The sequence below is a fragment of the Leucoraja erinacea genome, chromosome 38, assembly GCF_028641065.1.
Source record: "Leucoraja erinacea ecotype New England chromosome 38, Leri_hhj_1, whole genome shotgun sequence".
Lineage (NCBI taxonomy): Eukaryota > Metazoa > Chordata > Chondrichthyes > Rajiformes > Rajidae > Leucoraja > Leucoraja erinaceus.
In genome coordinates, this window is record NC_073414.1 from 6,509,513 (window position 1) to 6,533,273 (window position 23,761).

The window sequence follows — 23,761 nt, forward strand, 5'->3', positions numbered from 1 at the left end:
AACAAACAAGTGTGGGAAGGTTGGAATAGTACATGGAAATACTCATGATGTCAGCCAGTGCAAAGAGGAAAAATAGACACAAAATGCTGGAGTAAATCAGTGGACCAGGCAGCATCTCTGGAGAACGCATTTAGCTCATTAGTTCAAAAAGTTATCCCTCAGATTCCTATTAAATCTTTTCCCTTTCACCTTGAGCCTCTGTTCCTCGATTCCCCTACTCTGGGCAAGAGATTCTGTGCATCAACCCGATTTATTCCTCTCGATTTTATACACCTCTATAAGGTAACCCCTCATCCTCCTGCGCTCCAAGGATTAGTGTCCAAGCCTAGTCAACCTCTCCCTGATCTCGAACTAGTTTTGTAGTTCCCTCTGTTTTTCTCTCCTTCCGCCTTCGTTTAGTGGCATGGTCCCATTTTCTCCCCCCATCTTGTAGGAATCATTCCAAAAACCATGGGATTTTGGAAGATGTGAACCAGAGCATCTGCTATTCCCATATATTTTCTTTCGAAATTCTGGAATGTAAATTATCAAGTTCATGGGGTTTCTCAGATTTCACACTCATTAACTTCCCCACTCGCTGTTTTTAGACTAATATTAAATCATTTTATTTCCTCCTTTAGCGTCTTTAGTTTTCTGGAAATTCTGGGGGTTTTTTGCGTCTTCTTCCCCCGATTAGAGTTTAGAGACACAGCACGGAAACGGGCCCTACACTTAAAACCCCTGTCCCACTGTACGAGTTCATTCACGAGCTCTCCCCGAGTTTGCCCTGATTCCAACTCGGAGATTTACGGTAATGGCCGCTCGTCGGTACTCGGGGCTCTCGTGGACATTTTTCAACATTGAAAAATCTTCCCGAGCTTACCTGCCGTTAGCGAGTCCTCCCGAGTACCTGCCGTTAGCGTTACGAGCCGCTAAGAGACGTCCCCGAGCTCCGACGTACCCGCTACGTTCATTCTACGCGCTTACCACGAGTTTGATTTTTTAAAACTCGCTAGAGCTCTTGGAATGAACTCGTACAGTGGGACAGGGCCATAACACTATCTTACACACACTAGGGATAATTTTAAATTTTACAGAAGCCAATTAACCTATAAACCTGCACGTCTTTGGAGTGTGGGAGCAATCCGAGGTCAGGATTGAACCCGTGTCGCTAGTGTCGTGTAAAGGGCCTGTCCCACTTAGGAGACCTAAACAGCAACCTCTGGTGACCTCGCCCGCCACCCAAAAAAAAATCAAAGTCGAGGTGACCTGCAACCTCCTACCACCTCCCAAGCACATGTTGAAAACCTTCCTCGACTATGAAGAAAACCGGCTTCGACTAGACCTGCCACTAAAAAATGATCGATTTTTAAAACGGCAACCTATTTTTAGTCGAGGCCGGTTTTAATCATGATGAAAAAACAGCAGCGACCTAGATGAAGCCTCGACAACCACACGGACACCACATTAGGGAGAGTGACCAAAACCTCCGGTGACCTGATGGAAACCTTGAGTGGCGGGCAAGGTCACCAGGGGTTGCTGTTTAGGTCTCCTAAGTGGGACAGGGGCTTAAGTCAACATCTCCACTGCTGCCCAGTAGTGCCACCCCTCTCACCTTAAACCTATATCCTCTGGTCCTTCATTCCCTTACTCTGGGTAAAAGACTGTGAACCTAGATGGCTATTATTCGAGACCTCTGCAGCAGAGAATACTGAGAATTCGTTTTAGTTTTAGAGGTACAGCGCAGAAACAGACGCTTCGGCCCCCCGAGTCCGCGCCCACCAGCGATTCCCACACATTAACACAACCCTAGGGACAATTCCACATTCATTCCAAGCCACTTAACCTACAAACCTGTACGTCTTTGGAGCGCGGGAGGAAACCGAAGATCTCGGAGATAAGTCACGGGGAGAACGTGCAAACTCCGTACAGACAGGCTGGACCAAACCCCGGGTTGCGGGCGCTGTGAGGTAGTACCTCTGCCGCTGCGCCACCGTGCCGCCCCTTGCGCGGGGTCTTTAGGGAGCTGGATACTGGATGGGGATTAAGCCTGGAGTGATTTTCCTCTCTCCTGGTCCAGAACACAAGGCCTCAACACTGTGCCGACACAGTGACTGTGTCGGGATGCTGTGTATAGCCCTCCTGTTTCTGTCTCAGAGATTGTTGGTGCCGACTGGTAACTAGTCCTGCCCTCTGGCACGGTGCCCAGCGGTCGCATGTACAGGTGGCACCAGTGCAGCAGGCTCACGTCTCCAGTCAATCCTCACCTTGGGGGCTGTCTGTGTGGAGTTTGCACGTTCTCCTTGTTGTGTCTGCGTGACTTCCCTCTCCGTCATCTCAAAGACTCGGTGCCGCAGCAGTAGAGTTGCTGCCTCACAGCGCCAGAGACCCAGGTTCGATCCTGACTGACTACGGGCGGCTGTCTGTGTGGAGTTTGCAGATTCTTCCCGTGACTGCGTGGGTTTCCTCCGGGCGCTCCGGTTTCCTCCCACATCCCAAAGACGTGCGGGTTTGTAGGTTAATTGGCTTCTGTGCATCGTCCTAGTGTGTGTCGGATCGAACGGGTGTATGGGTGATCGCCAGTCAGCGCGGACTCAGTGGATTCCACCATGAATCCTGCAGATCAATGAGTTAATGTGCTGCCGTAGATCCCCCGAGTGTGTGGGGGATAGGTGGAAGCTGAGGGGAGGGGATGGGAATGTGGGCAGAGTAGCTTGTCGGAAAATAGATGGGAATGGGAGTAATGGGATTGGTCTGAGAAGCAGCGGAGGAGGTAGTTGAGGCTGGGACTATCCCAACGTTTAAGAAACAGTTAGACAGAAACATAGACAATAGGTGCAGGAATAGAGGCAATTCGGCCCTTCGAGCCTGCACCGCCATTCAAGATGATCATGGCTGATCATCCAACTCAGTATCCCATCCCTGCCTTCCCTCCATACCCCCTGATCCCTTTAGCCACAAGGGCCACATCTAACTCCCTCTTAAATATGGCCAATGAACTGTGGCCTCAACTACCTTCTGTGGTTTTTTGTGGGATGGATTCGACAAGATTGGAGGGCTATGGACCAAGCGCAGGCAGGTGGGACTAGTGTTGCTGGGACATGATGGGCCGAAGGGCCTGTTTCCACGCTGTATCACTCATAAAGCATAACATTCATATGGCATGGAGTGTAGGTGAATGTGAAAAATATTTAGTGGATGAATGGCACTCATCTGTGGCAAAGAATTCCACAGATTCACCACCCTCTGACTAAAGAAATTCCTCCTCATCTCCTTCCAAAGGTACGTGCTTTAATTCTGAGGCTGTGCCCTCTGGTCCTAGACTCTCCCACTAGTGGAAACATCCTCTCCACGGTGATGTTTCAGTTTGCGAGCCTTCTTCAGACTTCAGCCCTTGTGACATTCTCCTTTTGATCTTAACAGCAAACAATTCAGCTTCACTATCTGACACCTCCTCCAGACTGCTCTTTTGAACTTTCGTTTCACCTTAAATGCCCTATCGCTGTTCTTTATCACTTGTAATCTCTCCGTTCTGCCAGCCAGTCACACACACGAGATAAACACAGAGTGCTGGAGTAACTCAGCGGGACAGGCAGCATCTCTTCGACCCCAAACGTCACCCATTCCTTCTCTCCAGAGATGTTGCCGGTCCCGCTGAGTCACTCCAGCACCTTGTGTCTATCTTTGGTTTAAACCAGCATCTGCAGTTCCTTCCGACACACCCAGACACGGGAGTTTGTTCCTCTCCAACACCACCTCCACCTTAACACATCTTAGTATCTCTTTACGTCTGACGTCTCCCGGTTATGCTGGAAGGTTTTGGACGATACAGCATGGAAATAGGCCCTTCGGCCCATCGAGTCCTCGCTAGTTCAATGTTATCCCACTATTTCATCCACTGGGGGATAATTTACAGTAGGGCCAATTATCCTACAAACCCGCACGCCTTTGGAATGTGGGCGGAAACCGGAGCACCCGGAGTAAACGGCTCCGCAGACAGTGGTGGAGGCCAAGTCATTGGGCTTCAGGAAGGAGATGAAGAGGAATTTCTTTAGTCAGATGTGGGAGTCATTGCCACAGACGGCTGTGGAGGCCAAGTCATTGGGTATTTTTAAAGCGAAGATTGGCCGGTTCTTGATTAGTACGGGCACCAAAGGCAGGAGAATGGGGGTTGAGAGGAAAGGGTAGGTCAGTCCATGATTGAAGAAAGAGTAGACTTGATGGGCCGAATGGCCTAATTATGCTCCTATGTTTTATGAACTTATGAAGCCCGGAGTTGGGACCAATGGCTGTTATACATCCGGCCAGGGGATGAGGTGTTGTTACGTTAACTTGAGTTGGAATTTGCCAGAACTTTGTAGATAGTCAGAGATGGAATAGTCAGAGTTGGAATGAGATTGTGGATGAATTTCAAGGCGCTGGAGGATCTCAATGGGTCGGGCATCATCTGCGAGGAGAATGGACAGACAGCGTTTCAGGTAGGGATCCTTCTTCAGAGAGGGGTGATGATGTCCCTCTCTGATGTTGTCCCACCAGAGAGGGATGTTGTCCCAGAACCAGGGGCCACACAGTTTAAGAATAAGGAGTAAGCCATTTAGAACGGAGACGAGGAAACACTTTTTCTCACAGAGAGTGGTGAGTCTGTGGAATTCTCTGCCTCACAGGGCGGTGGAGGCCGGTTCTCTGGATGCTTTCAAGAGAGAGATAGATAGATAGGGCTCTTAAAAATGGCAGAGTCAGGGGACATGGGGCGAAGGCAAGAACGGGGTACTGATTGGGGATGATCAGCCATGATCACATTGAATGGCAGTGCTGGCTTGAAGTGCCAAATGGCCTACTCCTGCACCTATTGTTTATATTGTTCCATCAGAGATGTGGTCTATTGCCTATTGTTCCATCAGAAATGTTGTCCCACCAGAGAGAGATGTGGTCCCACCAGAGAGAGATGTTGTCCCACCAGAGAGAGATGGGATCCCAGCAGAGTGGAGATGTGAGATCCCAGTAGAGAGATGAGACGTGGTCCCAGTGGAGATGAGGCAATGTTTTGAGTGCTACCTATGGCAGCCCACACTGACAAGCGGAGGGCATGTTGAGAAGAAGGTTCCCCTTAAAACATTGGAGACTTCAGTTGCACAACAAGTGTGTGGAACAAAGGGGCAAGTTGTGACCAGGGGGGAATTGGTGGAGTTTCCTGGTCTTTCTGCTGATTTTCTTTGGTAATTTTGGGCCGATGCCGGTAAATAAGTGACGTGTCCCAAACGTGTTGCTTCCCTTCTTAGAAGCTACTGGCCGCCTCTATTGACAAGGGAAATAACTCAGAATCTCACATCTGTTTCTCTGGGGAAACGGAGCACCAACGCTGCACAGCTGCAGCTGCAACAACGCAGGGCCTGCATTGGTGTAGCGCCTTTCCAGCACAGCAACACGTCCCAAGGCGCTCCGTGGGAGTGAACTTTGACCCCCAACGAGGTCAAAATGGGATAAGATAGAATTAGGAAGGGGGGGGGGATGGAGAGAGAGAGAGGGACAGCAAGCGTTACTTGAAGTTAGAGAAGGCGCGGGGGGTAGAGTTGCTGCCTCACAGCGCCAGACACCCGGGTTCAATCCTGGCTACGGGTGCTGTCTATACGGAGTTTGCACGTTCTCCCCATGTCCGCGTGGGTTTTCTCCAAGATATTCGGTTTCCTCCCACACTCCAAAGACGTGCAGGTTTGTAGGTTAATTGGCTTCCCCCTGGTCCATTCCATCCCGAACTATGTCAACGACACATTCGCACACCCTTCGTCTCTTCAATGACTTCTGCTTCCCAAGCCCCCACTCCCACATCTTTACAATGGACGTTCAGTCCCTCTACACCTCCATCCCCCACCGGGGAACGGCCTCAATATACAATAAACAATAGATGCAGGAGTTGGCCATTCGGCCCTTCGAGCCAGCACCGCCATTCAATGTGATCATCCCCAATCAGTATCCCGTTCCTGCCTTCTCCCCATATCCCCTGACTCCGCTATTCTTAAGAGCCCTATCTAGCTCTCTCTGGTGGGACAAAATCTCTCTCTGGTGGGACAACATCTCTCTCTGGTGGGACAAAATCTCTCTCTGGTGGGACAAAATCTCTCTCTGGTGGGACCACATATCTCTCTGGTGGGACAAAATCTCTCTCTGGTGGGACAACATCTCTGATGGAACAATAGACGATAGACAACAGACAATAAACAATAGGTGCAGGAGTAGGCCATTCGGCCCTTCAAGCCAGCACTGCCATTCAATGTGATCATGGCTGATCATCCCCAATCAGTACCCCGTTCTTGCCTTCGCCCCATGTCCCCTGACTCTGCCATTTTTAAGAGCCCTATCTATCTCTCTTGAAAACATCCAGAGAACTGGCCTCCACCACCCTCTGAGGCAGAGAATTCCACACAACTCTCTGTGAGAAAAAGTGTTTCCTCGTCTCTGTTCTAAATGGCTTACCCATTATTCTTAAACTGTGTGTGGCCCCTGGTTCTGGACTCCCCCAACATCGGGAACATGTTTCCTGCCTCCAGCGTGTCCAAACCCTTAACAATCTTATATGTTTCAATAAGATCCCCTCCCAAAGCCATCCGTTTCTTCCTCGACCGCAGAACCGGCCAATATCCATCCACTAACACTCTCCTCCGCCCAGTCCTCCATTGTCCTTCCAAATAGTCTGAAGAAGGGTCTCGACCTGAAACGTCACCCATTCCTTCTCTCTAGTCCTCCTCGGAGTTATTCCAGCTTTTTGTGTCTAACTTCAGTGTAAACCAGCATCTGCACTTCCCTTGTGTGGGAAGGCCCAGAACAAATTGGAGGAACAGCACCTCATATTCTGCTTGGGCAGTTTACACCCCAGCAGTATGAACATTGACTTCTCCAACATAGAAAACATAGAAACATAGAAATTAGGTGCAGGAGTAGGCCATTCGGCCCTTTGAGCCTGCACCGCCATTCAATATGATCATGGCTGATCATCCAACTCAGTATCCCGTACCTGCCTTCTCTCCATACCCCCTGATCCCCTTAGCCACAAGGGCCACATCTAACTCCCTCTTAAATATAGCCAATGAACTGGCCTCAACTACCCTCTGTGGCAGAGAGTTCCAGAGATTCACCACTCTCTGTGTGAAAAAAGTTCTTCTCATCTCGGTTTTAAAGGATTTCCCCCTTATCCTTAAGCTGTGATCCCTTGTCCTGGACTTCCCTAACATCGGGAACAATCTTCCTGCATCTAGCCTGTCCAACCCCTTAAGAATTTTGTAAGTTTTTATAAGATCCCCTCTTAATCTCCTAAATTCTAGAGAGTATAAACCAAGTCTATCCAGTCTTTCTTCATAAGACAGTCCTGACATCCCAGGAATCAGTCTGGTGAACCGTCTCTGCACTCCCTCTATGGCAAGAATGTCCTTCCTCAGATTTGGAGACCAAAACTGTACGCAATACTCCAGGTGTGGTCTCACCAAGATCCTGTACAACTGCAGTAGAACCTCCCTGCTCCTATACTTCAAGTAACGCTTGCTGTCCCTCTCCTCTCTCTCCATCCCTCCCCCTCAGGGCCGGATTTAGATAAAGAGAGGCCCCAGGCTATTCCAATTGATAGGCCCCTCTCAATCCCTATGTAAGGCCCCTCCCAATCAGCCTATAGGTAAATCCGGCCCTGCTGAGGCTCCCCTAGATTTCGAAGCCTTAAGCTTAAGCATGTGAAGCTTATACGTAAATCCGGCCCTGCTCCTCCTTCCTAGTTCTTCGATCAGACTGACTGTTCCCTGATTTAATTTTATCTCTGGTCGACAAAAAATGCTGGAGAAACTCAGCGGGAAATCACCTGCTGAGTTTCTCCAACATTTTTGTCTACCTTCTGCACTTCCTCCTTAAATAATGTTACCTCCGTATGTTTTGTTGTCAGCTTCTCCTCGCTAACAATGATCTATTCTCCATTTTCCTTGAACCTCATCCCCTTTGATGTCTCATTTTCACACCTCGCTCTTCCTTATCTCTGTGGCTCCCTCTCCCCCCCGACTCTCAGTCTGAAGGAGGGTGTCCTTCGAACCGAAACGTCGCCCGTTCCTTCTCTCCGGGGATGCTGCCCGTCCCGCTGAGTCACGCCAGCTTTTTTGTGTCTGTCTTCAGAAGAACAGCAAGCTCCCCGCCCCCTCTCAAACCCTTCACCTCGGAAGTGAAATCACAGTAAGTTCCCTCTCTCATCAAAGCACCCGCTGACTGACTGAACTGACTGACCCCGGCCGACATCCTGTACGAGGTTACAGGAAGGTGATGGGACAGAAGTGAAACTTGTGCCAGTTAACAGTGCAGAGAATCAGTTCCCTCTGCACTAAGCAGAAATGCAAGCTCCCCTCCCCCCTTCACACCCCACCCCTACCAACTCTAAACCCGTCAACTCTCTCACCCCCCCCCCCCCCCCATCAGAAACAGCACCTCATTCCCAACAGCAATAGTAACTCCTCGAAACAGACATCACCTCAATCAGTTCTAAACAGACTCTGGCTCGCTATCTTCCCACCCGCCCCCAGCAGAGACCCCCTGCCCCCCTCCCCCAACACAAGCAGATACCCCCTCTCAACCCCCAGCAAATCCCAGCCCCACTCCCGCCCTTCCCAACAGAGGTCCCAGCTCCCCTCCTCATCCCATGCCAGCTCACTCCCCACTCCCACCCATCCCAACAAAGATCCCAGCTCACCCATCCCAACAGAGGTCCCAGCTTCCCTCCTCATCCCATGCCAGCTCACTTCCCACTCCCACCCATCCCAGCAGATATCCCAGCTCACCCATCCCAACACCAGCAGATACCCCCTCTCAACCCCCAGCAAATCCCAGCCCCACTCCCACCCTTCCCAACAGAGGTCCCAGCTCCCCTCCTCATCCCATACCAGCTCACTCCCCACTCCCACCCATCCCAACCAAGATCCCAGCTCTCCTCGTCCCAGCAGAGATCACAGCTCCCCTCCTCGTCTCATGCCAGTTCACTTCCCACTTCCACTCATCCCAGCAGAGACTCCCGCTCCCTTTCCAACACCAGCAGATCACTTTTCTTGGCTCTGAGAACCGTTCTTGACTCCTGACTCCCTCTCTGACAGGGGAACGAGTTTGCCTGAAAAACAAGGTTGAACATTATCCGGGCGTTGTTTGTCTTTTCTCCCTCGGAGAAAAAGGGAAGTAACGTGATCAGCGATACCACGCAGACAGAGAGTGTTCAATTCTCCAGAGGCCTCTGGATTTCTTGGCCTAGCTGCCTGTCACACAGTCTGGCTGGAACAAAAGATAGACACAAAAAGCTGGAGTAACTCAGCGGGACAGGCAGCATCTCTGGAGAGAAGGAATGGACAAGATCATCTCTGACCCCTCTCACCCTGGCCACAAACTCTTTGTATCACTTCCCTCTGGAAGGCGCCTCCGGACTGTCAAGGTTTTTATCCATGAGTAGTTGCTCTACTCAACAGCCAAAAATCTGTAGCCTCCCTTTGATCTACATGGTTCACATGCTTGATCAATGGTGTTTCGTCATTTCATCATGCAGTTGTACAGGGTCTTGGTGAGACCACACCTGGAGTATTGCGTACAGTTTTGGTCTCCTAATCTGAGGAAAGACATTCTTGCCATAGAGGGAGTACAGAGAAGGTTCACCGGACTGATTCCTGGGATGGCAGGCCTTTCATGTGAAGAAAGATTGGATAGACTCGGCTTGTACTCGCTAGAATTTAGAAGATTGAGGGGGGATCTTATAGAAACTTACAAAATTCTTAAGGGGTTGGACAGGCTACATGCAGGAAGATTATTCCCAATGTTGGGGAAGTCCAGAACAAGGGGTCACAGTTTAAAGATAAGAGGGAAGTCTTTTAGGACCGAGATGAGAAAATCATTTTTTACACAGAGAGTGGTGAATCTGTGGAATTCTCTGCCACAGAAGGTAGTTGAGGCCAGTTCATTTGCTATATTTAAGAGGGAGTTAGATGTGGCCTTTGTGGCTAAAGGGATCAGGGGATATGGAGAGAAGGCAGGGATGGAATACTGAGTTGGATGATCAGCCATGATCATATTGAATGGCGGTGCAGGCTCGAAGGGCCGAATGGCCTACTCCTGCACCTATTTTCTATGTTTCTATGTTTCTATCATTGATGTCTTATTATTATTAATGTTTAGTGTTTTCTGAGTCATTCGTAACTGCCACCGTATGTCATGATGTTACGTGGGCGGAGCACTAAGGCAAATTCCTTGTATGTGAATACTTGGCCAATAAACGCACTTACGTGCTTACTTACTTAAACCAGCGTCTGCAGTTCCTTCCTACATTTGCCAGAACCAAACCTGGTGAACTTGTTCGCAGGTTACAGGAGTAGAATTAGGCCATTCGGCCCATCGAGCCCATACTCCACCTTCAATCATGGCTGGATCTCTGCTTCCCCATAATCCTTGACACCCCTTGAAATCAAGAATTAGTCTATCACCACCCTAAAAATATCCACTGACTTGGCCTCTGTGACAATGAGTTCCACAGATTAACTACATCTGACTTAAGGGCCTGTCCGACTTGGCGTTTTTTCAGCATCTGCCGGCATCATGTCGAGTCATGTCAAGTTTATTCGTCACATACACATACGAGACGTGCAGTGAAATGAAAAGTGGCAATGCTCGCGGACTTTGTGCAAAAAGACAAACAAACAAACAACCAAAACAAACTACAAACAGAATCACATATTCTTTTGCATATTAACTATTGTGGGAGGAAGGAAAAAGGGAAAAAAACAGCAATTATAAAAAAAAGCAGTAGAGTGATTCAGTAGAGTTAGTCCCTGGTGAGATAGGAGTTTACAGTCCGAATGGCCTCTGGGAAGAAACTCCTTCTCAACCTCTCCGTTCTCACAGCATGGCAACGGAGGCGTTTGCCTGAACGTAGCAGCTGGAACAGTCCATTGCTGGGGTGGAAGGGGTCTCCCATGATCTTGTTGACTCTGGAGTTGCACCTCCTGATGTATAGTTCCTGCAGGGGGGTGAGTGAAGTTCCCATAGTGCGTTCGGCCGAACACACTACTCTCTGCAGAGCCTTCTTGTCCTGGGCAGAGCAGTTCCCAAACCAGATTGTGATATTTCCGGACAAGATGCTTTCCACAGCCGCTGAGTAGAAGCATGTCAGTGTCGCCAAAAGATTTTGAACATTTCAAAATCCAGCGGCGGCAATAAAAATGTTGCGACACTTGAAAAAACACCGCGCGTCTTGCGTCAACACGCCGGGACACGCCGTAACATTTTTGGTGACCTGATGCATCAGTCAATGATGACGGCAGTCGCCAAAAGAAACGCCGTGGAACAGGCTCTTAAAGAAGCTGCTCCTCACCTCCATCCTAAAAGAGACAGTGTACAGAGAGCTTCACTCTGTGTGTCCTTCCCTGCTGTCCCTGCCCTGAGAGTAGTCGTCAAGCCAACACTAATGCAATCATCAAGAAAGCTCATCAGCGCCTCTACTTCCTGAGAAGATTACGGAGAGTCGGTTTGTCAAGGAAGACTCTCTCTAACTTCTACAGGTGCACAGTAGAGAGCATGCTGACCGGTTGCATCGTGGCTTGGTTCGGCAACTTGAGCGCCCTGGAGAGGAAAAGACTACAAAAAGTAGTAAACACTGCCCAGTCCATCATCGGCTCTGACCTTCCTTCCATCGAGGGGATCTATCGCAGTCGCTGCCTCAAAAAGGCTGCCAGCATCATCAAAGACCCACACCATCCTGGCCACACACTCATCTCCCTGCTACCTTCAGGTAGAAGGTACAGGAGCCTGAAATCTGCAACATCCAGGTTCAGGAATAACTACTTCCCCACAGCTATCAGGCTATTAAACCTGGCTCGGACAAAACTCTGATTATTAATAACCCATTATCTGTTATTTGCACTTTATCAGTTTATTTATTCATGTGTGTATATATTTATATAATGGTATATGGACACACTGATCTGTTCTGTAGTCAATGCCTACTATGTTCTGTGTTTAAGAAGGAACTGCAGATGCTGAAGAATCGAAGGTTACACAAAAAAGCTGGAGAAACTCAGCGGGTGCAGCAGCATCTATGGAGCGAAGGAAATAGGCAACGTTTCGGGCCAAAACCCTTCTTCAGACTCCATAGATGCTGCTGCACCCGCTGAGTTTCTCCAGCTTTTTTGTGTAACCTACTATGTTCTGTTGTGCTGAAGCAAAGCAAGAATTTCAATGTCGTATCAGGGACACATGACAATAAACTCACTTGAACTTAAACTTGAACTTGAAGCCAGTGGTCATGAGTGTCCAAGGATGACCAGGAGAGGCCAGTGAACGCTGGAGGTGGCGTCGAGTTCTAACCCCGACTCTCTGCTTTCCTTTAGACGAGTCCACTTACAAAATCTACAACTTCAACATCTCGCTGAACCTCAGCAGCGCCGCAGACCTGCACCGGGCTGAGTTCCGACTCTTTCGGGAGGTGAGGTTCGATGCCTCTGTGCAGCAGCAGCGGGTGGAGCTCTATCAGGTAATGGCAAACGTTCACAAGTTATAGGAGTAAAACTGGGCCATTCGGCCCATCCAGCCCACTCTGCCATTCAATCGTGGCTGATCTCTGCCTCCTCATCCCATTTTCCTGCCTTCTCCCCACAACACTTTCAAGAGAGAGCTAGATAGGGCTCTTAAAGATAGCGGAGTCAGAGGATATGGGGAGAAGGCAGGAACGGGGTACTGATTGTGGATGATCAGCCATGATCACATTGAATGGTGGTGCTGGCTCGAAGGGCCGAATGGCCTCCTCCTGCACATATTGTCTATTGTCTGTTGTCTATTGTCTAACCCTTGACACCCGTTCTAATCAAGAGTTTGCCTTACAAATATCCACTGCCTTGGCCTCCACAGCCCTCTGTGGCAATGAGTTCCACAGATTCACTACTCTGACTAAAGAAGTTCCTCCTCACCTCCATTCTAAAAGAGCACCCTTTAACTCTGAGGCTACGACCTCTGGTCCTAGACTCTCCCACCAGTGGAAACATCTTCTCCACATCCACTCTATCTACGCCTTTCATTATTCTGTAAGTTTCAATGAGGTCTCCCCGCCCTCAACCTTCTCAACTCCAGCGAGTGGAGGCCAACGTGAGTCTCGATGGGACATAAGCTGGTGATGCCGACCCCTGGTCATGTGGGGCGTGTACAGGGAATATGTGTCCAGCGCATGGTATGTACTTCTAATGCCAACGCGTGTGCAGGCATGGCATGTAGTGGTAATGCCAACATGTGTTCAGGCATGGCATGTACAGGTAATGCCAACATGTGTTCAGGCATGGCATGTACAGGTAATGCCAACATGTGTTCAGGCATGGCATGTACTGGTAATGCCAACATGTGTTCAGGCATGGCATGTACAGGTAATGCCAACATGTGTTCAGGCATGGCATGTACAGGTAATGCTATCAGCTGGAATGTACTCCGGCATTCCGTCTGTTGCGATGCGAATTCTCGAACTCTTACACAGTTTATGTTGGACAGAGGGCGATAATATAGCCCTGGTTGTGGGATTGGGAGCAGTGTGGCTGTGTCACTGGATGTTATCTGGTCTGTCACACCAGTTCAGGAGCATTTCCTCAGCTTCCCCTGTCCCTCCCTCTCTCTCTCTCTCTCCCCCCCCCCCCTCTCTCCCCCCCTCCCTCTCTCCCCCCCCCTCTCCCCCCCCTCTCCCCCCCCCCCCCCCCCTCCTTCTCCCCTCCCTCCCTCTCTCCCCTCTCTCTCCCCCCCCTCTCCCCCCCCCTCTCTCCCCCCCCCTCTCTCCCCCCCCCTCTCCTCCCCTCTCTCCCTCTCCTCTCTCTCCCTCTCTCTCCCCCCTCTCTCCCTCTCTCTCCCCCTCTCTCTCTCCCTCTCTCTCCCCCCCTCTCTCCCCCCCTCTCTCCTCCTCTCTCTCTCCCTCCCCCTCTCTCTCTCTCTCTCTCCCCCTCTCTCTCTCTCCTCTCTCGCTCTATCTATATATCTATCTATCTCTCTATCTCTCTATCTATCCCCCCTCTCTCTCCCCGCCTCTCTCCGTCCCCTCTCTCTCCTCTCTGTCTGTCTGTATGTCTGTCTCTCATAGTCATACTGCACAGAAACAGGCCCAACTTGCCCACACTGCCCAACATGCCCACTCTGCCACATTCCCCATCTACACTAGTCCCACCTGCCCATATCCCTCCAAACCAGCGCTCTGCCTAATGAGGTTAAAGGTCACCAAGATGGCTGACATGTCAGGGCTGGGCATCTGCTTGTGTTCTTGACAACGTTTGCCTTGATCACGGCCTTGAGTGAAAGTGTTAATACAAAGATGCCTACGTGATCCTGACACAGGCGTTGGCCCTGGGAGACATAATGGGATAAAGCTCCCGCAGGGCAGGAATTCACGCAAACTATGTTACCCGAGAGGCCCTGGAGACCTACTGGTGGGGCAGTCTCGCAGCGTTGCCCGTAGCAACACGTCCGACAGGCTGAGCTGTGCGCGTGGGTGTCGAGGGCAGGCCCGAGCTGGCAGGACTGAAACCACAAGCCTTTGGCAGCGTTTAGAAAGCGGAACGCGGATACTGGGGAGAATGGGAGGGTGTTTTGGACGTCAGGCCTGCAGTCAAGCTGCGACCTGCCCCCGAAGAATTTGACAGCGAGGATTTAGTGCGAGGAGAGGAAGAGGGAGAGTCGGGTTTCTTCCAGCAAGAAGCATAAACAAGGCAACCGATGAGTCAGTTCATCTTTCCCCAGTGACGTTATGAGCAGCTTGGGGTCAGTGGAAACTTCACTGCCAGCCTTGGACAAGTTGGAGCGTTGCTGTGTGTCTTCTGAACAATCCACTCTTGTCTGGTGCAGCAGTCTGTGTCTGTGTTTCTGTCTAGCCCCTGTCTGAGAGAAGGCAACAGTTCACCCTCTCACCTTAAACCTATGCCTTAGTTTAGAGATACAGCGCGGAAACCAGGCCCTTCGGCCCACATGCAATCCCCGCACATTCGCATTCTCCTACACCCACTACGGACAATTTTTACATTTACCAAGCACATTAACCTACAAACCCGTATGTGTCTTTGGAGTGTGGGAGGAAACCGAAGATCTCGGAGAAAAACCACGCAGGTCACGGGGAGAACGTGCAAACTCCGTACAGACAGCACCCGTAGTCGGGATCGAACCTGGGTCTCCGGCGCTGCATTCGCTGTAAGGCAGCAACTCTACCGCTGCACCACCGTGACTGCCCACTGTCCTCTGGTCCTCAATTCCCTTACTCTGGGTAAAACACTCTGTGCATTTGGAGCAGTGCTCTGTTGAGCTCACCATGGTTCTCTGGAAGGGCGCTGTTAAGCTGGACAGCGTGCGGAGAAGGTTTACGAGGATGTTGCCAGGACTCTTGCTCTGATAACCGAGGGGAAGAAGCCATGTCTGATGGTGGACGCTTTCAAGACAGTAGCAGGGAGAAGAAGGAATGACCGGGGTGGGACAAGTCTTTGATTATAAACAATAGGTGCAGGAGTAGGCCATTCGGCCCTTCGAGCCAGCACCGCCATTCAATGTGATCATTGCTGATCATCCCCAATCAGTACCCCGTTCCTGCCTTCTCCCCATATCCCCCGACTCTGCTATTTTTAAGAGCCCTATCTAGCTCTCACTGGAAAGCATCCAGCATGTTGGCTGCTTTTCCGAGGCAGCGTGAGGTGTAGATGGAGTCAGTGGCGGGGAGTTGTCTGTGTGATGATATGAAATAGTGGCAGAAGGTTTTCATTGAAATCTGGTAATTTCCAGATCATTGTCGACTGATCTGAGTCCATTATTGTAAATTTATTGAAAGTTGCATTGATCATTCAAGTGCGATTTAAGAGACTTTTGGATAGGCATGTGGATATGCAGGGAATGGAGGGATAGGGCTTATGTGCAGACAGATGTCCTTGGCATCGTGTTCAGCATGGACATTGTGGGCCGAAGGGCCTGTTCCTGTGCTATACCTGCCTTATGTTCTCACTGCAGTGAGTTGAGATGGTAAGAGATCATAACTGCAAGGATTAAGGAACAAGGTTCTGAAGAAGGGTCTCAACCCGAAACGTCACCCATTCCTTCTCTCCAGAGATGCTGCCTGTCCCGCTGAGTTACTCCGGCATTTTTTGTCAACCTTCGGTGTAAACCAGCATCTGCAGTTCCTTCCTACTGAAGTCTGAAGAAGGGTTTCGGCCCGAAACGTTGCCTATTTCCTTCGCTCCATAGATGCTGAGTTTCTCCAGCAGTTTTGTCTACCTGCAGTTCCTTCCCACACATGGTACTGCAGATGCTGGTTTAAAACATAAAAAAAGACACAAAGTGCTGGAGTAACTCAGCAGGTCAAGCAGCATCTCTGGGGAACATGGACAGGTGATGTTGTGGGTCGTGACCCTATCCATGGTCTACGGAGATACTGCTTGACCTGCTGTGTTATTCCAGCACTTTAGTGCCTTTCATATGTTTTCTTATGCCCCCCAAACATGTTCCTGTCTAACTGTTTCTTAAATGTTGTGTTAGTCCCTCTGTCAACTACCCCCTCTGGCAGCTCGTTCCATACACCCACCATACAAACGTGTATCAGAAACATAGAAACATAGAAATTAGGTGCAGGAGTAGGCCATTCGGCCCTTCGAGCCTGCACCGCCATTCAATATGATCATGGCTGATCATCCAACGCCGTATCCCGTACCTGCCTTCTCTCCATACCCCCTGATCCCCTTAGCCACAAGGGCCACATCTAACTCCCTCTTAAATATAGCCAATGAACTGTGGCCTCAACTACCTTCTGTGGCAGAGAGTTCCAGAGATTCACCACTCTCTGTGTGAAAAAAGTTCTTTCTCATCTCGGTTTTAAAGGATTTCCCCCTTATCCTTAAGCTGTGACCCCTTGTCCTGGACTTCCCTAACATCGGGAACAATCTTCCTGCATCTAGCCTGTCCAACCCCTTAAGAATTTTGTAAGTTTATGTGTTGTCTTTCCTCTGACTGGTTAGCACGCGACAAGGGCTTTTCACTGCACCCAGGCACATGTAACAATGAGCTAGCCTGAAAGACAGCAACTCCTAGTTAAAAGCTAAGAGTGATTTTCCGTGGAACATGGAGGATGTACAGTAAGTGCTGTGTACGAACTCAGAGCTGAGCAATTATCCAATTATTCCAGGGATGCTGCCTGTCCCGCTGAGTTACTCCAGCATTTTGAGTCTATCTTCAATTTTCTAACCATCCGCTCACTGGCACGAGACAGCACTTGAGAGTAAGTGTAACCTTCACAATGAGCTTGGGAGGGTGGTGGTCGCTTGTGCCAACAGTCTTCACCACAGATTACTATTCCCACCCATCCTGTCTCCGCCAGACACAGGTTAAACAGCTCTGCTCTTCCAGCCTTTTGGTCACAGGGTGGGGACTCGGAACAAGTCAGCCTCTATATATAGCCCACACACTGGTTGGTGCCTTGCATAGAATCTGTTCCACACCACCGCTAACTGGTGATTACTGTAATCTGCGCCCCCTGTTTTCTTCAGCCGGGCTTCTGTTGAGACTGGGAGACTCTGCACAGAAGCTCCTGGCAACCGCACACTGTCTTGGAACCGACCAGGATCGGAAGCTCAACCAAGATGTGCCGTGCCAGAGACAACCGCGACACAAACTGCTGCAGTAACTCAGCAGATCAGATTCAGATTCAGATTCAGATTCAATTTTAATTGTCATTGTCAGTGTACAGTACAGAGACAACGAAATGCATTTAGCATCTCCCTGGAAGAGCGACATAGCAAACGATTTGAATAAATAATAATAAGTGTCCGGGGGGGGGGGGTGGTGATTGGCAGTCACCGAGGTACGTTGTTGAGTAGAGTGACAGCCGCCGGGAAGAAGCTGTTCCTCGACCTGCTGGTTCGGCAACGGAGAGACCTGTAGCGCCTCCCGGATGGTAGGAGGGTAAACAGTCCATGGTTGGGGTGAGAGCAGTCCTTGGCGATGCTGAGCGCCCTCCGCAGACAGCGCTTGCTTTGGACAGACTCAATGGAGGGGAGCGAGGAACCGGTGATGCGTTGGGCAATTTTCACCATCCTCTGCAATGCCTTCCGGTCGGAGACAGAGCAGTTGCCATACCATACTGTGATGCAGTTGGTAAGGATGCTCTCGATGGTGCAGCGGAAGAAGTTCACCAGGATCTGAGGAGACAGATGGACCTTCTTCAGTCTCCTCAGGAAGAAGAGACGCTGATGAGCCTTCTTGATCAGAGTAGAGGTATTGTGGGTCCAAGAGAGGTCATCGGAGATGTTGACCCCCAGGAACCTGAAGATCAGGCAGCAACTACGGAGAGAAGGAATACATGAAAGATAGAGAAAGACAAAACAAAAGAAACACAGAAATATAGAAGATAGGTGCAGGAGTAGGCCATTCGGCCCTTCGATCCAGCACCACCATTCAATATGATCATGATCCTAAATCAGTACCCCGTTCCTGCCTTCTCCCCACATCTCTTGATTCCGTTAGCCCTAAGAGCTAAATCTAACTCTCTTAAATACATCCAGTGAACTGGCCTCCACTGCCTTCTGTGGCTGAATTCCACAGGCTCACAACTCTCTGGGTGAAAATTCCACAGATTCACAACTCTCTGGGTGAAAATTCCACGGATTCACAACTCTCTGGGTGAAAGTTCCACAGGCTCACAACTCTCTGGGTGAAAGTTCCACAGATTCACAGCTCTCTGGGTGAAAATTCCACAGATTCACAACTCCCTGGGTGAAAATTCCACAGATTCACAACTCTCTGGGTGAAAATTCCACAGATTCACAACTCTCTGGGTGAAAGTTCCACAGATTCACAACTCTCTGGGTGAAAATTCCACAGATTCACAGCTCTCTGGGTGAAAATTCCACGGATTCACAACTCTCTGGGTGAAAGTTCCACTCTGGGTGAAAGTTCCACAGATTCACAACTCTCTGGGTGAAAGCAAGGCTGGTGTCTGAGTAGCAGCAGCTTCTGAGTAGCTTCACTGATGTGAGGGAAGGAACTGCAGGTTTATACCGACAATAGACACAAAATACTGGAGTAACTCAGCGGGTCTGCCAGCATCTCTGGAGAAAACGGGTGATGTTTTGGGCTGGGACCCTTCTTCAGACTCTGGGGGAGTCCGAGAAGGAGGGGGTCTGGTGGAGATGGCAGAAGGGGGTCTTCTCTTGGTAGAGAGGATTCCTTCCCATAGAAATCCCTTGATGTTTTCAAGAGAGAGTTAGATTTAGCTCTTAGAGCTGTTGGAATCAAGGGATATGGGGAGATAGCAGGAAACATAGAAACATAGAAACATAGAAATTAGGTGCAGGAGTAGGCCATTCGGCCCTTCGAGCCTGCACCGCCATTCAATATGATCATGGCTGATCATCCAACTCAGCATCCCGTACCTGCCTTCTCTCCATACCCCCTGATCCCCCTAGCCACAAGGGCCACATCTAACTCCCTCTTAAATATAGCCAATGAACTGGCCTCAACTACCCTCTGTGGCAGAGAGTTCCAGAGATTCACCACTCTCTGGGTGAAAAAAGTTCTTCTCATCTCGGTTTTAAAGGATTTCCCCTTATCCTTAAGCTGTGACCCCTTGTCCTGGACTTCCCCAACATCGGGAACAATCTTCCTGCATCTAACCTGTCCAACCCCTTAAGAATTTTGTACGTTTCTATAAGATCCCCTCTCAATCTCCTAAATTCTAGAGAGTATAAACCAAGTCTATCCAGTCTTTCTTCATAAGACAGTCCTGACATCCCAGGAATCAGTCTGGTGAACCGTCTCTGCACTCCCTCTATGGCAATAATGTCCTTCCTCAGATTTGGAGACCAAAACTGTAAGCAATACTCCAGGAACGGGGGTACTGATTTTGTTGAACGGCAGTGCTGGTTCGAAGGGCCGAATGGCCTACTCCTGCACCTATTCTCTATGTTTCTATGTGAAAAGGCACAGAGAGGGCAGGCGACGGAAGGAAACGTCAAGATCATGTTGGGCCCAGATCTTGTACCTGCCAGGTTGGGATGTTTGTTCTCTGAGCTCAGCTGGCAATACTTGTTCACACCTGTAGGAGCAGGCAATTCGGCCCATTATGAGTGGGCTAGCACCAGGTAGACGGTCAAGGAGAGTCTGAAGAAGGGTCCCGAACTGTTCTCCCTGTGACTGCGTGGGTTTCCTCTGGGTCCTCTGGTTTTCCGCAAGGTTTGTAGGTTAATTAGCTTCGGAAAAAACAATTGTAAATTGCCCCTCGTTGTATGGGATAGTGCTAGTATATGGAGCAATCGTTGGTCAGCAAGGACTCAGTGGGCCGAATGGCCTGCTTCTGTGCTGGATCTCTGAAGCCTAAAGTGAAGTCTATCCTTTAACTCCAGAGATGCTGCCTGACCCACTGAATTACTCCAGCACTTTGTGCTAATGGTATAATCGAGCATCTGCAGTTCTTTGTTTCAACATACATGGTTTATTTTGGTTTTGTGTAGGGACATAGTGTGAAAGCAGGCCCTTCGACCCACCGAACCCGTGCCGACCAGCAAACACTTGTCCTCACTAGTTCTGTCCTAGACACATAAGAATAATTTTAGAGAGTTCATTAACTTTAGACTTTAGAGATATAGCGCGGAAACAGGCCCTTTATAGCCCATCGAATCCGTGCCGACCAGCGATCACCCAGTACACTAACACTAACTCCTGGGATGTCGGGATTTTCATATGAGGAAAGACTGGATAGACTCGGCTTGTACACGCTAGAATTTAGAAGATTGAGGGGGGATCTTATAGAAACTTACAAAATTCTTAAGGGGTTGGACAGGCTAGATGCAGGAAGATTGTTCCCGATGTTGGGGAAGTCCAGAACAGGGGGGTCACAGTTTAAGGATAAGGGGGAAATCTTTTAGGACCGAGATGAGAAAAAATCATTTTTCACGCAGAGAGAGTGGTGAATCTGTGAAATTCTTTGCCACAGAAGGTAGTTGAGGCCACAGTTCATTGGCTATATTTAAGAGGGAGTTAGATGTGGCTAAAGGGATCAGGGGGCATGGAGAGAAGGCAGGTACAGGAAGGGTCCCGAACTGTGAGTTGGATGATCAGCCATGATCATATTGAATGGGGATGCAGGCTCGAAGGGCCAAATGGCCTCTACTCCTGCACCTATTTTCTATGTTTCTATGTTTCTACATTAGGAACAATTTACAAATTTTGCCGAAGCCAATTGACCTACAAACCTGTAGGTCTCTGGATTGCGGGAGGAAACCGGAGCACCCGGAGAAAACCCACGAGGTCACAGGGTGTAAACTCCGTACAGACAGCGCCCGTGACCCGGGTCTCTGGCGCCGTGAGGCATCAGCTCTACTGCTGCGCCACTGTGCCGCCACATCGGCAGACTGTTTGTGTAATTATTTATTCACGTAAATGCTTGTCACCCATTATGTAGCAACTTGTCAGTCTGTTGGATCCCATCCAGTCTCAAGTCAATGGCTTCAGGCTCCTCACTTGTTATGGCAGGCCATACCTATACAATATTTCTGGAAGGCAACCAAAGGAAAGTCTAAAGTGTGCTACCTATTAATTACCCCCTCCCTAGCGCTTGTACACAGCCACACGTCAGGGATTGAGCTGTCGAGGCTGAGTCAACGAAAGGGGGTGAACCGACTTACAGTGGGATCGACTCAAATAGTGAAGGGCCCGGATAGAGTGGATGTAACTAATTTGAGGAAGTACCTCCTTGTGATTGAGGCAGTGCAGCGTAGGTTCACGAGATTGATCCCTGGGATGGCGGGACTGTCGTATGAGGAAAGATTGAAAAGACGAGGCTTGGAGTCACTGGAGTGATTGGAGGAGGGAGACGTCCTGGTGGAGCAAAGATCGCAGAGCGGAGTTTGAATCGGCCCATTCGAGGGGCCTTTCATCGCCCGTCCCGCGGTCAAATTGCTGCGATCGAGGCTCCCGATGTTGAAGCCCCCGCGAACAGGCCGATTGAAGCCCCACGATTCGGAAGCTGCTGTTGCTGGAGTTCGGAGTCGGTCACCAACCAGGTCAGCTCCCGATATTGCCGTCCACAGGACCCACGACCGAAGCCTTGCGTGTTAATGAGCGCGCATGCGCCCGCCAAGAAATTGTGTCGCCCCCATGTTTTGAGAGTAATTTCCGTGCCTTGATAGGCATCATGGTCGGCATAGACGAGATGGGCTGAAGGGCCTGTTTTGTGCTGTAAGACACTATGACTTTAACGACTGAAAACTGAACTCAGGGACCCACTGAATCAACAACTTTGGAGACTGGAATGGAATGATTTTTTTTTATGCTTGTGTGGAGTGGGAGTGAGGGAAAGATGGTTTGAAATCTGGTCGTAGACGCGTTGATATAAACCAGAGACCATGGGTGGGGTTGGCAAGATGTGTTGCAATTCTGTCAAAGCAGCTTGCAACACCGGTAATCCACAACCCAAACATCTAGATTCCCTCTCCCCTGACTCTCAGTCTGAAGAAGGGTCTCGGCCCGAAAAACGTCACCTTTTGCCTTTTCTCCAGAGATGCGGCCTGTCCCGGCTGAGTAACTCCAGCTTTTTGTCAGTCAGTGTCTGCGTTTTTGTTTTGTGTTACCAAGTGTGACCTCTCGTGCCTTGTAGCTAACATCTCCTAATCCGGCCATTATTCTGGTAAACCTCCACTGAACTCTTTCCCAAACCTCCACATCCTTCCGGTAATGAGGCGAAATCTGCCAATACCCTAAATGTAGCCTAAAGGGCCTGTCCCACCAGCATGTGACTGCATGCGGCAAGCGCGACCTAACATGGTCACTTGAGCCGTACGGCCTCGCGGGGCCGGTCCCACTTCGATTGCCAGAGCCGTATTGAGTCGTGCGGAGCTGGTCCCGACATCGCGGGGGACACTGAAAAACTGACCGTGTTCAATAATTCCGCGCGGCAATGGCCCGCCGGCCCGCAGTCACATTGACGGCGTACGTCACGCTCGAACTTCCCGCGGGCTTTGCTTGAACTTCCTGTCACTCACTCGACCTCCGCCCGGCCCCTGCTTCTGGTTTGGTCGCGCTTGCCGCATGCAGTCGCATGCTCGTAGGACAGGCCCTTTAGATCGCGCTTGCTGCATGCAGGTCGCATGCTCGTGGGACAGCCCCTTTACTGAAGTCCTCTAAAGCTGCAAAATGACTTCCTGATTCTCAAACTCAATGCCCCGACCGATGAAGCCATGCATACCTTCTTTACCACTACATCTATCTGTTTAGTCACTAAAAAGAGGCAATTCAAGGGACAAGAGTTTACCCAACTTTCTGTATGACTAAGAAGGAGGCTCTTTGGCCCATTGAGTCTATGCTAGCTCGGAGAAATCCCATTCCCATTCCCATTTAATTTTCTCCGAGACCTGTTCTCTCTCACATTCCCAACAACTATTGGGTGGCACGGAGGCGCAGCGGTAGAGTTGCTGCTTTACAGCGCTCACAGCGCCAGAGACCCGGGTTTGATCCTAGTTATGGGCGCTGTCTGTACGGAGTTTGCATGTTTTTCCCGAGACCTGCGTGGGTTTTCTCCAAGAACTTCTGTTTTCCTCCCACACTCCAAAGACGTGCAGGTTTGTAATTGTTAATTGTTGTGTGTTGGTATAATTGTTAATGTGTGTGTGTGTGTGTGTGTGTGTGCGTGTGCGTGTGCGTGTGCGTCCGTGTGTGTGTGTGTGTGTGTGTGTGTGTGTGTGTGTGTGTGTGTGTGTGTGTGTGTGTGTGTGTGTGTGTGTGTGTGTGTGTGTGCGCGTGTGTG

At 49.9% G+C, this 23,761-nt stretch overlaps 1 protein-coding gene across 1 annotated transcript in view; it reads left to right on the plus strand.

Annotated features, from left to right (window-relative positions):
* The window catches only part of LOC129714196 (transforming growth factor beta-3 proprotein-like), a 47,374-nt gene that overhangs the window by 10,270 nt on the left and 13,343 nt on the right, over positions 1-23,761 (plus strand). The window contains exon 2 of the mRNA XM_055663717.1: positions 12,360-12,502. Within this exon, the coding sequence (XP_055519692.1) occupies positions 12,360-12,502 (143 nt within the window). The remainder of the gene's footprint in view (positions 1-12,359; positions 12,503-23,761) is intronic.